We start from the raw sequence: 17,280 nt of genomic DNA on the forward strand, positions 1-17,280 counted from the left end.
CGAGATATAGGATCGAAATGGAGGCACAAATTGAAGTATTTTATGTCCGTAGTGCATAAGGCAGCTTGTTGACCCAAACTATATTAGTATGAATCATCTTTTGTAAGATTCTTTTGATATTTTTGTTAGTTGCTTCCACTGTGGGATTTATTTGTGACGTATATACTGAAGAAATGTGTCTCTTGATATTAAACTTTTTATATAATACCCTCATCTTTGAAATGTGAATCTTGATTCGATATCAATTCATGTGGTAAACCATGTTGATGGATGATGTTCTCATTAATAAACTAAACTAATCTAGATGTTGTATGTTTGGCATATGTTTATGTGTCTATTCACTTGGTAAAGTAATCTAAAACAATTAAAATGTATTCATGAAGATTAGAAGATTTGAAAATAATCAATTATATCTATGTCCTAGATGACGAATGACCATGGAGAATTCAACGTGTGCAGCTTAAAAGGTGGTATATATCTCAAAAGTATTAGATATTTGCCAATTTAATACATAACCACCCTCTGAACTACACACATTGAGCTCTTCATAACCATTCTCCAATTGAGGCATAGATGTTATTAGAAAAATAGTCCTCATGTCATTTAATGGTCAGGAATTCATATTAGTGGAAATTGACTATTTTACAAAATGAGTATTCGGGATTTTTCCAAAGAAGGCAGTATCCGGTCCATCTATAATCTGGATGTGGCCGGTTCGCTTTTGATACAGCCGGCTCAACCATCTAAGTAGACTTGGTAGAATCTGGAAGACTTGATAGCAAGTAAGATAGTTGATTCACATTCTATCGCTGGTCAGTGAAAAATGAGTTTATTTTTTTAGTTCTCAAACTGGTTTCTTTGATTTCGTCTCGAACTTGAGTTCTCATTTTTTTATGGGTTGAGGATGGAATCGATAGATTATCTACCCCAATCATCGGACCTCTCTCCGTCGATTCTTTCCTTCCTCGGAGAGAAATTTCAGAAAGAGGAGGATCTGCAAAAGGCCACTGGTCTTGTTTTGGAGCTGCAGAAACGATGCTCTGATTTGGATCACAATCTCATTAGTCTGAATCAGAGACTCGAAACAAGTGTTGTTGCTTATGCTTCACACTCGGAACGAATTTGTGGTCTTTTCGATGGAATAAAGGCCAAACTAAGCGATCTTAGGTCATCAACTCGCGTTTCTGGATCTTTTTTAGGTTCGCATAGCTTTCCTTTTCAGTTGTCTCACCAATTTTTTAAAAAAAAATATTCTGATGTGAGGATAGCTCATAGTAAAATCTTCTGGGTCTGTTTAGATGGAAGGGAAGGGAAAGATTTGGGGAGAGCTGAACAGATTTTGGTGGAAGAGCTTCCTACACTGGCAAAAGAAGTGGCTAGGGTGGAGGCTGTTCGCATCTATGCAGGTGAGTTCTTCAACTCCATTTTTTTGTATATCCAAATTTATTCCCCTCGAAAAAATATTTGATGGTTGAAATTCTTCTGTTTTAAAAACCACATTTCTTAAGACCTTAATGGGTAACTGAAGTGAGAACAGTACCTGGTCAGTGGACTCCATCCCTAAGAACTTCAAATAAGCATCTCTGCTAATAACAAATTGTTTCTCATTGTCATGGAAAGGTTAACATTTGGCAAATAACATCTTTGACCATTGTTTGACACCTTTTTATGCTCTATCGTAGATAGAACTCATCTTTAATTATGAGAACAATACAGAAGTATAATTGTGGAAAAATTAAAATGAGAGACTTTCAGCTTATAATTGAGGAGATAAAGGAATAGGGATCATGCATTCATGCATTACAGAAACATGCATTCCCAAAATCTTTAGCCAAACGTTGTTTATCATGGATCCTGAAAATTGTTACTTTGACCTTTATGCTCAGGTGTTTAGTGGAAGTTATTTGCTGCATTATTGTAACCCTGGTACTAGTAGAGATGAGCATTGGTTAGCCAGAGCATCTCCTGCAAGTAACACATCACTTTTATGGCTAGTTATGATGAAATGTGGGCAAATGATCTCCACACCATGAGACCAGGTGAGGGGGTTGAAGTTAAAGAGAAGACAGTGATGGATGGGGAAAGGATAATAGTAGATGAAGATATTAATTCTGGTTGTGGTTTAGAATGATGTTAGAAGAAGAAAGAAGAAATATTGGAATATGTGGAATCAGGTAAAGATGATGATCCTAAGGTTGAAATAATTTATAATCAGAGAATAATGCTATTATTAAAGTTTTAGAAGAATGCAAACAGGAGATGGGACAGCTATTAGGGAACAAAAGTTTCTCAATCAGGAATTCATATGTTCAGGTAACAATGGAGGATGTCTGAATGATGTTCGAGCCATTGTTCTTGATCTGGTAGATGTTCCCAAAGTAAAGCCAGATTTGATGCACTGAAGTAATCCAGTGGTGTTGCTGGAGAATCCTTCGCTCACATTTGTTTTTTTGAATGGATGGAACATTATGAGATTGTGAGGCAAGATTTCACATACTTTGCCCTACAATTCTCATGTCAATTCTATGATCATGTTTCAAATTTCCTTTTCAATAAATTTTGAAAAGCTTATGGTCCAAAATTCTTGGTTGATTCATGCTCCCCACTTCATTTAGTTTTGTTTTCGGATTGAGTCTAGTCAAATATGGTGTTATTTTGGGTTGTCGATTATTTTAGGTGTCATTTCCTTTTCTTTTCTTTTCTTTTTTTTTGGGGGGGTGGGGGATGGGGTTTGACTTCATTTCTTGTCTGTCTTCAGCATTATTGCTCAAGTTTTTTTCTGCCTCCACAAAGCATTTTTTTACACCTTCTTAGAAAGGTAAAATGTTTGCCCCTTCCTACCCCCCTCATAAACTAGAAGAAACACTATGTGATGTAATATTTTCTGCTTTGAGATCTGATATCTACACTCTTGCCAGATGATTCTTGAAAGTTGCAACTTCAGGTTATAGCAATGCAATCTGTTCCCTTCTTGCATTTGAGATTTTTCATTTCTGTCCAAATGGCTATATTTGCATCACCAGTCACCTAAACATGTGATCTACTGTATTCTGCGCAAGAGAATATTAATTTATGTTGCTTTTCTATTATTTGAAGATGTGCAAGTATGTTGTGATTGATGTTGTGAACATTTAAGTTTAATTGGCCTTGGGAATTGAACTTCTCATGTTTTTTCGAGGAAATATGAGGCAACAATCAGGGTCTGTAAGGAGGAACTGCCACTTGTAGAACTCTTGGTTCTTATGCAAGGAGAAGTCCCCATCTTATCTTTATTTTACCTTTTGGTAGTTAAGCTGAAGTTCAGGTTCAAAATTTTTATCAGAAGTTTGCATTTTAGGTCGATGAAACCTGACCAAAAGATATAGGATTTCAATTACACCCGCTTTACATCTGCTGTATATTGGTAACAGAATGTGGGCGAAAGATATACGGGTCTGATGGCCTCCTTCCTTGTATGTTATCTCATTATTTATCGAAAGTTCTGATGGTTAACCTGTAGGATATCCTCTAGGCCAAAAGGTGATATTATCAGATTGTCCAGGTTCATACTTGAAGATCCACTAGTCATAGTGGTCAACGCTGAATCAAATTGTAGTATCCCATGAGTTAATGTTGAATCGAATCAGGATTTGAAGAATGAATCGTATGTTTCAAAATGATTCTCCAAAACAATAGGAAAAAATGCAGAAAATTATAGAAAAACTGAAACAAATAAAGAACTAATTTTCCTTATAATTTAATGCATATGCATCTTTGACCACTCGAGCCAACCTTCCTCAATAATTAGGTGTTCCCAAGATCATTCCGCCTTCACTTCCCGTAGTCGGGGCACTTCGTGAACAAGCACTAATCAATGCTCAGCTCATCTCATTCCCTGTATTTCTCTCAAATTGAGAAAAAAATATTAATGATCCCCTACTACATCTCTGTCGAATTTTATATCAAAATAGCAGAAACAGCTATGTTTCAATGGGTCAGATCCACTTACTTTTTCTTTTGTCCATTAACTGAAAACCATATAATATTGTTTGGAAGCTCATACAGTGATACTGATATTGTACAAGATTCACATTATATTCCTGTGTAAACATCCCCATAGAATGAGTGGACGTAACAACTAAAAGCAATTAAGAAAACCAAGAAATTGAAGTCTCCACCGAAACCTCCTCAAATCACCTCCATGTGTTGCTTCTAAGTAAGAGGAAATAAAGACAACAAACATAATCAAAATCCATTAGGTATTGAAGATATCTACGTTTTGGGTTTTAGGGAAGAAAAGCTAGTTGTGGGTTTTAGGGAAGAAAAGATTGCGAAAATCCCTGATTCATGCTCAAAGGAACGCCAAACAGAAAAATAGGATCTTTCAAACCTTTGGAAAAGTGTTAAGAGGGGTTAAAGAAAAGAAGAAGAATTGAGCAAAGCAACAAAAGAAATTAAAAGAATGAGTTTTGTTCTGACCGAGTTGACTGATTCCAATGAGTCCAGCTAGAATGTGACTCACCAGGTGAATCTGAATTGGCTTCGCACTGAATTGTATTGAAACGTAGGATCCAAACTATGAATTGGATCGATTTTAAAATAGAGATACCAATCCTCTAAAGTTTTCAGTTTTTAGTTTTCTCTTTCCTTGTTTTAATCTTTTGACAGTCTGAACATCTAATTGGGTAACGTATTGGCTCGGAGATAGCTTGTGGTACTCATTTAGAAGTGAATCCCAACTTCTTGTCTTTGGCACTGTCAGAGTATGTTATTACTTGACTACACTGGGTACCCTTCGTGTTTTCCTGTCAACCTTATCCCTTTTGTAGAAGTTATTATTCACCTGCATTGCCACCTAATTCTTTATATTGGTTGTGGTTTGATGATGAAAATTGCTTTATTGTTTTAAATCTTTCAGTATTTTATTTATTTCTTTGCTTCCTCTCTCCCAGAGACAGCGCTGAAACTTGACACTCTGGTTGGGGATATCGAAGATGCTGTCTCTTCTACCATGACCGGACACTTAAGGAAGCATCGTTCCGTGGCCAATTCAGAAGTGAGCACATTATCAATGATTGAGAGAGCTGAATAACAAAATCAATTTTCTTTTGCAGACTCTTAATTGTCTTCTTGATTTGTTTACCATAACTGCAGGAATTGCGTATGCATGCTATTGAATCTCTTAAACTCGTTGAGGATGTCTTATCCTCAGTTGCAAAGAGCCGGCCCCAGTGGACGCGTCTTGTCGCGGCCGTTGATAACAGAGTTGATCGAGGTTTGGCCATTTTAAGACCCCAGGCAATTGCAGATCACCGGGCCCTTCTTGTTTCCCTTGGATGGCCACCACCCTTGTCTAATTTGAATTCTCCAAATGCCAATGAAGGAAAACCATCTGAGGTCTTGAATCCGCTTTTCACAATGCGAGGGGAACTGAAAAAACAATATTGTGAAAATTTTCTCGCCTTGTGCAGTCTGCAGGAAGTGCAAAGGCAGAGGAAATATCGGCAACTTGAGGGACATAACCGAGAAGTTGCATTGCACCAACCACTTTGGGCAATTGAGGAACTTGTGAATCCTATCTCATTGTCATCCCAACGCCATTTCTTGAAGTGGGTAGATAAACCAGAATTTATTTTTGCTCTTATATATAAGGTTACCAGGGATTTTGTTGATTCCATGGATGAGTTGTTGCAACCATTGGTTGATGAAGCTAGGCTAATGGGTTACAGTTGTAGAGAAGAATGGATATCAGCAATGGTAGCCTCATTATCGACGTACTTGGCAAAAGAAATCTTTCCTTCTTATGTTGGCCAACTGGAGGAGGATAGTGTCACTGGTGTTCCATCACAGGCTAGGATGGCATGGCTGCACCTTGTCGACCAAATGATTGCTTTTGACAAGCGAGTTCAATCGCTGATTGTACATTCCGGAACCTTGCTTTCTATCAAGGAAGACGAGAACTTACAGAGAATTTCTTCGATGTCTGTCTTTTGTGATCGTCCCGACTGGCTTGAGTTATGGGCCGAGCTGGAGCTTAGTGAAACACGTGATAAGTTGAAGCCTGAGTTGGAAAATGAGAGAAGGTGGACAACCATAGTTCAGGGGACAGTTCTATCAGGATCTGAAGATTACAAATCTCCTGCAGTTGCCAGTGATTTTATCTATCGTTTATCTGCCATCATCGAACGTTGCCGGCCACTTCCAAGCATTCCATTGAGAGCAAAGTTTGTCAGATTAGCAGTTGCACCCATCATTCATGAATTTCTCGACTGTCTACTTCATAGATGCCAAGAAGCAGATGGGTTGACTGCTCTAGCAGATGATGATGCCCTAATCAAGGTTACAAACTCAATCAATGCTTCTCGATGTTGTGAATCTGTTCTGAAAGAATGGTGTGAGGACATTTTCTTTCTTGAGATGATGTCTGACCAGGATTGTCAAATGGGAATAAAATCTGATGACAGTTTAACTGCAGAAACAAATGAAGGACCTGTGAGTAATATTTTTGATGAGGAAATTATGAAGTTGGAGGATTTCAGAAAAGATTGGGTAGTTAAAATATCAACTGCTGTTTTGAGGGGATTTGATGCACAGTCTCGCGAGTATGTCAAGAACCGAAAGCAGTGGCACGAGAAAGAGGAAGAAGGTTGGACAGTTTCAAAGACTTTTGTTGGGGCTCTGGATCATCTGCAAGGAAAGATACTGAAACTTGAAGAGGGTTTGAATGGGATTGATTTTGTCACAGCCTGGAGAAGTGTGGCTTCTGGGGTGGATCGGTTATTTTTTAATGGGGTTTTACTTAACAATGTGAAGTTCTATGATGGGGGTGTTCAGAGACTTGGGGGTGATTTGGAGGTTTTATTTGGAGTATTTAGGGCTTGGTGTTTGAGACCTGAAGGATTTTTCCCAAGGTTGAGTGAGGGTTTGAAGCTGCTGAGGATGGGAGAGAAGCAGTTGAAAGAGTATCTGGAGGTAGATAAAGAAAAATGGTTGAAGGAGAATGGGTTAAGACATCTTAGTGTAACAGAGGTAGAAAAGATTGTGAAGAATAGGGTCTTCATAAGTTAAAGGCTCTTTTATGTGGATAGGGGGTCTTCATGGATTAAAAGCTCACCTAGGTAGTCATTGTGTGAAGGTTCTTTAGGCATTCCTTTTATTATTTTTTTTTGGGACAAATTTTTATGGTCGCAATTTTCAATCTCTTACTCAAAATAAGGGAGAGAAGGTAGTTCATGAGGTTTCTTGTTGATGTTGAATATCTTGTACATGGCCTGTGAGATCCCTCATCTACCGTCTTCTACTTCCCACCCCAACCTGTTTGATTATGTAAGACTACCCAAAATTCTTTTAAACTCGTGTAAAAATAAAACCATAAGAATGTTATTTTCAAGAACATTATTGTTGGGTGGGAAAGTGACACTGTTATATCCATTCTCAACACACACAGACACACTGATGTTATCATTGACTTTCTATGCTTTCTACTAGTTCTCAGCCAATTCTCATCACCAATAGAAGCTTTAAAATTTCAAACAAAAGAGGCAGGTTGGGCATCTATGATTATGTTCAACATAATCCTCTGTTTCAATTTTCATGAATTAGACTGTGCAAGAAATCCACCAGAAGCAGAGTCTAGGTAGTGGGCCTGCGGTCGCTCGACCAAGACCGACCAAATACTAAGACTGATCGTTTATAGCCCAATTAAGCCAATTTACCCAATTCTAGCATTTTATGATCCATTTAAAGACCTTTTATAGCCCAATTAGTCAATTGGTCCGTTTAAATCTTGATTACTTGAGCTTGATTATCGACCGGGCCCAACTGCTTGACACCCCTAACGGGGAGAGTAATTACTCCCCAAGGACGTTATTTGCCCACCACGCATCCTATCCTTGACTACCAACTATCCCCATTATTTCATTATTTTTTCTTTTTCTTATTGGACACCCCTTAAGGTGTCAAATAATTTGTAATCTTACTTTTTTTTATCATTTTAGTTAAAGATACATTTTTTTTTAAAATAAAGGTAAATCCTATCATTTCATATGTATACACTCCAAAAAATGTGCAAGACAATAGCAATTTTTCATAATGACACTATGGTAAGTCATTTTCACATGTATCATTTCAAGTTATCTATACAACTACAAATATCTGTCTTTTGTCCTTTTTTATCCCTCTCCTAATGCCATCTTATTATCACTCTTACCGACTTTGGTTGATTGCAATGGAAATTAAAAAGGTAAAGAAGTGAAATTTTCAAACCTAAAACAAGAAATTTTTGTAATTATTACCCCAGACCACATGATTATATAACTTTTGGTCACCCAATGAATCACTAACTTCAAATCATTTCATATTTGCTATTTTTGTTTACCAAAAGAAAATCATTCCATATTTGGTTATTAAATTCTAGTTTACTTTACATCCAAATCTCTTGAATATTAATTATAAAAATTACATCTAAAAAGTATCATTACGAAATATGTTAAAAAAGATTTAGGGTAGGAGATCATGCTTGGTTGTGTAACTCTTACACCAAGGTGGGGGCTAATGAGAATGCGTGCACATGGTATCAACATGGATGGGTTTTTTTATTTCATCAGGAACAAAATGGTAAATTTTTGCGCTCTTATGTCTATACTCTAGACTCTAGAGCGATCAAGCAAGATTCTTTTTTCCAAACTTTAATATTTGATACAATCATGTTAGACTAATGAATAAAAAATTTCTTTCTCTAAGTTTGAAATCACTTCCCTTCAATTTCCCAGACTGCAAGTGCCGGCAATGTCTCCCCCTGTGTTTTAGTGTTTGAATGCAAATTGGAGTAGAAGGTTGCTCTTGCAAGTGCCGACAATGTCTCTCTCTCTCTCTATGTCTCTGGTGTTTGAGTGCAAATTGGAGTAGAAGGTTGTTCTTGCAAGTGCCGACAATGTCTCTCTCTCTCTGTCTCTGGTGTTTGAGTGTAAATTGGAGTAGAAGGTTGCTCTTGCAAAATGCCGTAACTGAAAAACCATGTCACTAATATTGGAAAATCTTACATTTTCCCTGTAAGAACTCTAGTAATCTAGTAGTTATCTGTTAGTGAATTAGAAAATCTTGGTGATACCCAAAATTACATTTTCTTACAGAGTGTAATCTTGGCACTTGCTCCAGGTGTATTACACTGTTCAATAGAGATTGTATGTGTCGATCCATGTGATGAGAGCAAGGAGAAATGCTTTGAATCAGTGATTCAAAGTAAAACAAGAAATTGCTCAGCAGCGAACCTTCCAACCAGAGGAGATGAGATATATGAAGTGAAGCCAAAAAAAAAAAAAAAAAAAAAAAAAAAAATTTTAAAGATCCACAATAATCGGTATACATGACTTTTTCTTTACTTAAATTTTGATAAAAGAAAAAAGAAAAAAGAAAAAAAATGAAATAACAGACTCTTCTATTTTGTAGGACTTTGGATGATTCTCTAACTCTCATTCTCATCTTGAAAGCAAAGAACAGCCGGAGCTTGCCAACGCCGATTATCTTCAGGTACACTTCCACTGCTTTGATCTCTGGATAATTTTTTTGGGGCCCTATTTGAGTATCTCTTACTCAGTTTTCTGGTTTATAAAACCCAAAATTCGTTATAGTGGTGTTCTTAGTTTTGGAAATCTCCTTATTTCAGTCGGATTAGAGTTTGGGAGACTACATTAGATTAGATTAGAGATGTCAAAACCGATTGAATTCAGATCTGAGTACCAGTCAAAATACCTATTACAGACTAAGGAGCATAGAAAATTTTAGCAGACTTTTAAAATTTCCACAAAGACAGACAATTTATAAATGATGAACATTGACAGAGTGTACAACAAGTTCTATGTTAGGCTACCCACTGTGTCTGGATTTCAAAAGAAAGAGCCTGATGATCCCTTTGTCATCTTGAATAAGTTGAATAGATGCAAAGCTGAGTTGAATTCAGGTTTCATTCCATCCGAAAATACCTTCGAAAAGGAGTTTTTACTTGAGCAATTCCCAACCTGATCCTTTGAGTTCTTTGGGGTGGGATACAATTTGGCCCAAACCCAGATTGGGGACAGCTCACACATCTAGGACACCATGGCCTAGTTAACATATGGAAACTCTGATTATTTAACGAACTGAAGTCACCATGGACCTCTGTTTCTTGCCCATGTTGATGATCATCTCATGTTTCTGGCTTGTTATTTGCAGTGAGTTTCTGTTTACAACTTGAAAATGGTTTCACACAAGATGATTCACCCCAAGGGGACTATGGCTCGTGTTTCACCGATAGGTATCACCAAGGAGATCTGCTTGGGGATCATAGTTGCAACTGTCTTTGGTGGCGCATGGAAGTGGAAACAGTGGGAATGGCAACGAGATCATAAGATAATTTATAGCCAGTTAGAGAAAGATGAAATCAGTGTGGTTAAAGAAGACTAACTCTGTTTTCAATGGTTTGATTCTCCTGATACCTCAAAAACTCTTTGTTTACTTTTAATGGACTTTTAGAAGCTAGGATGCAAATTAATGAGCATGATACTTGGTAATACGTTTGGACCAAGAGAGAAAATAAATTTGTTGGTACTGAAACTTAAGAGCACAAATTTTCAATTATCCATTTCTCAATATAATGGGTTTCTGTTTCTTTAGAATTAAGGCCAGATTGGTTTTGAGTACTCAATAAAAGGTTTGTAGTAATTAGTAATTGGGGGCATGCCATGCATGCCAGACACAGTTGGGGGGGGGGGGGGGGGGGAGAGGGAAATGACTGCCCTGCCCCGAGATGCCAGCACACGTGTGGCCCCTGCGCTCCCCCCCACAGAGAACGCTCTCTCTGATTTATTATTAATTTGTATTCCTTGTTTGCCAATTGCTCCTCAATGTCACCTACTGTACATGAAGGAAATATTGAAATAACTTATTTGGTTTGTGAATGTTTGCAATTAAGGTTTCAATCCAGGGATTAAAAAACAGAAAAAGAAAAAAGGAAAAGGGAGAAAATTAGGGTTAAAAGAAGGGGTGAGGTACTCATGAGGTTTCTAAGGTTTAGGGTAAGGCTAAATAAAAAAGATTCAAGGGAAGATGAGAGAAAACTTTGGACGAAAATATACTCCTACTTCTAGTGAAAAGATGCATGCATTTGCCCTCTATCCAGATAAACGAACGGCCGGATAGCTCTTGTTGCAGTCATGGGCCTAATTAAACTACCTTTGGGCCCGAAATGTCATCTCTTTGGACACATGTAAATGCTGGGGCTAGGGCTTTTGCTTGGGCTAAAAGATGCCCATCATATCAAGCCCATGTTAGATTATCATGAAAATAATGTTTTTTTTAATGTATAGGGAGAGTTTCTTGTGTAGCCTTAATATGCAACATATGGCCAAAAGATGGTTAAGGAGAGTTATTATTATTATTATTATTATTACCTCACACTGGGTGAAGAGAAATCTACTACTACTATCTCATATTTTGACTCCCCCCTCCACGGTTTTAAGAATCATTATCGGATTGGGCATATTGGCTGATCTGTATCAGTGTCGGTCGTGCTTGATATCGATACCTAAGCGGTACAGTATTGGTGAATCAGCTTGAACCCTAGATTTTCAATAGAAAAAAATGGCTATTTGATCCAATATCAGTATCGTCGGCGTTGATACCAATGTCGGTCTTGATGACAGTGCATAGACTAGCGAATGCATCGTCGTCGAAGCCTGAGACGTTGAGGTCCGTTTGCTAGAATTCAATTTCAAGCCTACTACTCTATGGTTTCACAATTTATACAGCTAAAGCTGAATCATCATCCATACTCCCTCCCTTATAAGTGATGTGAAGATTGAAAGAATATTCTCCATTAATCTTGACTGTTAAAACAGTTTACAAGCCCGAAACGATTCCGCTTTTGTGAGGAATTTCATCAACAATATATAATCGATACTAAAACTCGATTGCAGAAGATAAGTCAATGCTTAAAATTTGTAATTTACAAAATTTCTCAATGTGTAAAGTTTTCAATGTGTAATAAACACTATGGAGCCTTGTGTACAATTAGATCATAAATCCAATTGTACACGTTAAATTTTTATTATTATCAAATCTGTAATTTTCATAAACCCTATTGTATGAGGATTTGGCTCCTGTCCTGCAGTGGCAGGAGTTGGAGCGTCCAGCCCAGCAAAACCACCTAAAAATAGGGGGTGGGATAGTCATTTCACATGTGGGGCCCAGGTGGGACAAGGGCTTTTTCAATTGTATGATGGGGTGATGAGATCCCGATTGAAGGAGTTAAAAGAGTTAGGGGAAGTCTAGAAGAGGCTGTGCGGATGACATAGGTAGTATAGTTTGTATTGAACTCCATGTTGGTGACCCCATCTAGCTGAGGTTTTAATGACTTCTTGGGCGGTGCCTCCTTTTTGTTTTTTTGCACTTCTCATCTCTTTTATCTTCATTTCTTCATTCCTCTTATTTTTGCTCAGCTATACTGCTAAGTTTGTTGTTGTATCAAATCTGCAATTTTATTGAGATTAAATTGGGCATCAGTATGAAAAGATTAACTAAAATCAATACAAGAAAAGCACAAACAAAGACTATAACTGTTGAACAAAATGAAATGCTTCAATGTAATCCAATAAAAGTAAATAAATAGGTAATTAACAATAAGAAAGAGACAGCGGATGGGGTTATCTCTACCTGTTTAGTTCTCTCCAATATTTCAAGTTACAGACAGATCCGTGTTGTCGAACATATTTCCAGTCTTGTTCCATCCAAGTAACTAAACATGCATGGATCACACATCAACCTTAGCTTGTTCTTCATTTTTTCTTTCGTTAGGGATTAGGGAAACCCATTATCCGTTTCACATGAATATTGTAGGGTAAGTATAGGGGAAACAAGAAAAAAAAAGAGTCGAATTCCATTTTCCAAATTGGAAGACGCTTAGTAGAAATTTTATATACGTCAAGTTGACAGTTAGAGAGGATGGTGAAACATGCTTTTATCATTTCATTGAAGCACTTGTATCATAATGTATGCATGAACATCTCAGACTCTTGGATTCAAAGATGTACAACACATTAATTAATTAGTAGCTAATGTAAACAATATTACAAGAACAAATTGTACGAAGTGAATAAAAATTACGTGATCATCTTGATCCAAAATTGTAAGAATAATTGCTCTTAATGTACGAGGTGAGGATCAAGACTCATGTTTGCCTAGACGAGAGAGAGTTCTCTTTGCAAACACAACATAGGGATTGCACCAATGAGATGCAACAAAACGATATCATATAGAGTAGAGTAATGAGGTAATTTCATATGAGGAGGAGAGAGATAGACATAAAGGTGCTAGCGTACCATGTTTCAGACTCCCGACGTCGGCTCAGAGAACCTCTTTTTCCATAGACTTTATCACAAAGCTAAAAAAATTAGAGTGGTATAAGGATTAAAATGACTCTTATCAACCTTGACTAAGTCATACAATAATCAACATTATCTATAGAGCATAGTGAGAAAAGAATAAATGATTGAAAAATTATTTTCCAAAGTATTGTCTGTCCATAGATATTGCACACTACTCACTTTATGTGTCGGGCCGGGCTAAGCTGGGATAGACCATAAAGCTGGGCTGATGTATATTCAGGCTAGGGCTAGGCTTGGAACAAATATTTTTTGGGCCTATGTAGAACCTAGGTTTTTTTGGTCCATCATTGTTATCTGCAAAAAATCATGGAGAATGGATCTGCTCCGAAGAAGGTGCCGGAGCCGGCGTCGGAGAGGTTGGATGTTAAACGTCTTGTTTTCCTTAAATTTCGTTAAAAAAAAAAAACCGACTCTCCTATTTTGTAGGACTCTGGCTGATTAACAGATTTCGATCCTATCCAAATCGATCCAGATGAAAACACATCGAAATCTCTCATTCTCATCGTGAAATCAAAGAAGGACCGCCGCTAGAGCTTGGCAACGCCGATTATCTCAGTTACAGGTAGGCTTCCACTGTTTACTCCTCCTCCTCTCTATTGCCTCCTCTTGTGTGTGGTGATTCATGTGATTGGTGTATCACTCCAATGATGTTGAGAATGTGGATCTCTTATCTCTTTGAAATTTGTTTAATACTCTGTCTAAAATTCAATAAGAATATAGATCTATGATCTCTGGATAATTTTTTTTTTTGCGAATCTATCGTAGTTTTTGGGCCCTATTTCAGTATCAATTACTCAGTTTTCTGGTTCATAAAACCCACATATGTAATGCTGGTTCATAGTTATGGAAATTTCACTATTCTACTCTTTGTTTCTTCTCCAAACGAGTCTTAATAGTTAAATATGGTGTTTATAGGTTTTGATTTGAGTTGACATTGAAGACTTCCTGCAAGTTTTTTCGCTTTTAAACCATAATTTCAGTTTTTTGTTTCCCCTTATTTCATGTTAATCTGTTAAAAACCAGTCCTTTAATCTTTTTGTTTTCCATCCTACCTTTGGATTTGTCTCAACAGCTGCATTGATCAGTTATAGGATTATGGTTTAGAGGCTGCATCTGGTATCTCTAATAACCCAAACAGGAACAGCATCTAGTTATCATTGTTAAAGTCCATCACAATATGCCCTCCCATCCCCACCCCCCTTTCTGCAGGTTATTCTTTCAAGTAAAGTCGACAACAATGCCTACTGCATATTATATTACTTTGGGAACTCTAAGAGTCACCATGGAGCTCTGTTTCAGCATTCATAAATATTTTTCTATAACATTGGAGGCTCCACTTGAACACTCTCTTTACTTTTGTGGTTGATTGAAAGATATAACATGATATGTTGCCCATGTTGATGATCATTCCATGTTTCTGGCTTGTTACTTGCAGTGAGTATCTGTTTACAACTTGAAAATGGTTGCACAGAAGTTGATTCACCCCAAGGGGGTTATGGCTCGTGTTTCGCCGATGGGTATCACCAAGGAGATCTGCTTGGGGATCATAGTTGCAACTGTCTTTGGTGGCGCATGGAAGTGGAAACAGTGGCAATGGCAACGAGATCATAAGATATTTTATAGCCAGTTAGAGAAAGATGAGATCAATGTGGTTAAAGAAGATTAACTTTGCTGTCAATGGGTTGATTCTCTTGATACTTCAAAAACCATTTTTGTTGCTTTTTATGGACTTTTAGAAGCTAGGATGCAAATGAGCATGATACTTGGTTAGTTTGGACCAAGAGAGAAAATAAATTTGTTGGTACTAAAACTTAAGAGCAGCAATTTTCAATTGACCATTTCTCAATATAATGGGTTTCTGTTTCTTTGGAATTATGGCCAGACTGGTTTTCAATACTCAATAAAATGTTTATAGTAATTGCTGAGTATAATATAAATCTGATTTTGACAAATGTGCTTAACATACAAGCCATAGTTGTCAAGAACCAATGTTGCAATCAACAATGTTATGAATGATGAGCTGCAGTCCTTGATCACCATTTGCCATTATAAGGTAGAATGAGGTTGCATTTGTTAGCCCTTTATCCATAACTACAACCACTGCAACTGTTTTCGATACATTTCAAAATGCAATTGAGGCTGTATTTTCAGGTCTCAAAATTTTGGTGTTTCCATCAAGGCATAAGCATTAGTTACAACCTATTTGGTTCTCTTATTTTCATCCATTACTGTCCTTGGACAATATATCTGGCTTCCTTATGCATACCTTTTGGATTATGATTTTGAACAATTACCAAAACAATGTGAAACAACAACGCGATTTTGTTTTTTAATCTCGACTCTTACATCTACTTAGATGGGTCATTAATAGAGTTCTGCACTTACTGCCTCATGCTTAACTGCATTTATTTACTTGGGTATGCATGGTCTTTAACTTAGAACTAGAACTTTTCTTAACCAAAGATAATCTTAGGATTTGTAGGCAAATGCTGTGTGTTTGCAACTACAAGTTTCAGCCCAGGAAATAAAAAAAAGAAAAAGAGAGGAGAATTAGGGGTAAAGAAGGGGTGAAAAAGATGCATGCATTTGCCTTCTACCCAGATAAACGGCCGGATAGTTGTTGTTGAACTCATGGGCCTACTTAAACCGTCTTTGGGCCTGAAATGTCCATCTCTTTGGACACATTTAAATGCTGGGGATAGGGCTTTTGCTTGGGCTAAAAGTTGATCATCATATCAAGCCCATGTTAGAATGTCAACAAAATAACGTTTTTTCATGTATTTACTTTTGTTTCTTACGTTACAAAAGAGAGTTTCTTGAGTGGCCTTAATATGCAACATATGGCCAATTAAGAGTGGCCTAAATTACGTGGAGAAGTTGTCTTTGGGTCCTCTGCTTACATGTTAAATTCCAGCCTAATAGATGGCCATGAGTAGAAATAAAGTTTGAAAAAATTTTGCTAAAAAATTGTTAAGAGTTTTTTTTTTATAATTCCACTCTAGGATTGGGCGTGTCGCTTGAATTGTATCAGTATTGGGTGTGCTCGATATCAATATCTAATCGATACAGTATTGGTGTATCGACTTGAACCCTAGATTTTTTATGAAAAAATGGCTTTTTTATCCATTATCATATTGGTATCGTTGGCGTTCGATACTAGTGCCTATATCATGATTCATGAACTACATCCTTGTACCCTCCCCCGCAAACGACAAATGATTTAAGGTTAAATTATCCAAAATAAAATTTTAAATCATGGATTTTTCAACATCAAGTTGGTAAAAAGAGCGAAATTCTTTCGGAGTTCCATCAAAGCACCATGGGAGTTCCGTCAAAGCACCAGAACCCATGGATGAAGAGAATCTCTTTTCACTATGAGTGAAGGAAAGCTCTGTCCAATGCATGGTTTGAGGTATCGGATCGGATCGGTATCTGCCGAGATCGATCCCGATACCGATCCGATCTAGTTGTATGGACAGGGATAAAAATGTAAAAAAAGTAAATTTTTTTATAAGAAAACAGGGACAAAAATGTCATATTTGCTTGAGTTTGGGTGATCCCGATCCGATCCTGATATCACGAACCATGGTCCAATGGCTAGAGATACGAACAATTGAAGATAGAAGAGAAAAGGGGGGAAATGAGAGGCAATAGGACCTGATCCAGGTGCCTGTTATAGCGATGTACTGGATCTCATCTGTAGGAAAAAAAGAAGTTTAAAAAATTGATTTGACGATCGCGATGGGACTCGAACCCACAATCTCCCGCTCCGGAGGCGAGCGCCTTATCCATTAGGCCACGCGATCAATTGATGATACTTTTTATATACATTACTTATTTGTTGTGAAATCTATGTTTCACATCAACATTGTTCACAGCCAAA

General features: G+C 37.3%; 1 protein-coding gene and 1 non-coding gene across 3 annotated transcripts; one reads left to right on the forward strand and one right to left on the reverse strand.

Moving 5' to 3' along the window:
- The first annotated feature begins 825 nt into the window (after positions 1–825).
- On the forward strand, positions 826–7,360 carry LOC122652218 (RINT1-like protein MAG2). Of its 2 annotated transcripts, none has more exons than XM_043845899.1 (4): positions 826–1,199; positions 1,299–1,406; positions 4,932–5,035; positions 5,134–7,360. In XM_043845899.1, exons 1-4 carry the CDS (start codon positions 905–907, stop codon positions 7,045–7,047), a joined length of 2,421 nt encoding a protein of 806 aa, XP_043701834.1. In that variant the 5' UTR covers positions 826–904; the 3' UTR covers positions 7,048–7,360. The 2 variants fall into 2 exon arrangements, with proteins under 2 accessions (XP_043701834.1, XP_043701835.1); XM_043845900.1 differs by having other exon boundaries at positions 1,302–1,406.
- Positions 7,361–17,130: 9,770 nt separating this feature from the next.
- TRNAR-CCG lies at positions 17,131–17,203 on the reverse strand. The gene has a single exon. It is a non-coding gene; the product is annotated as a tRNA-Arg (tRNA).
- Positions 17,204–17,280: the final 77 nt, after the last annotated feature.

Source organism: Telopea speciosissima, chromosome 2 (genome assembly GCF_018873765.1).
Source record: "Telopea speciosissima isolate NSW1024214 ecotype Mountain lineage chromosome 2, Tspe_v1, whole genome shotgun sequence".
NCBI classification, from domain to species: Eukaryota; Viridiplantae; Streptophyta; class Magnoliopsida; order Proteales; family Proteaceae; genus Telopea; species Telopea speciosissima.

Excerpts from the sequence above, each read along its gene's own strand:
- LOC122652218 (XM_043845899.1), top strand. The coding sequence starts at position 905 with ATGGAATCGATAGATTATCTACCCCAATCATCGGACCTCTCTCCGTCG. Across the intron at positions 1,200-1,298 it reads CGTTTCTGGATCTTTTTTAG|ATGGAAGGGAAGGGAAAGAT; the intron begins GTTCGCATAGCT and ends GGGTCTGTTTAG. Across the intron at positions 5,036-5,133 it reads GTTCCGTGGCCAATTCAGAA|GAATTGCGTATGCATGCTAT; the intron begins GTGAGCACATTA and ends CCATAACTGCAG.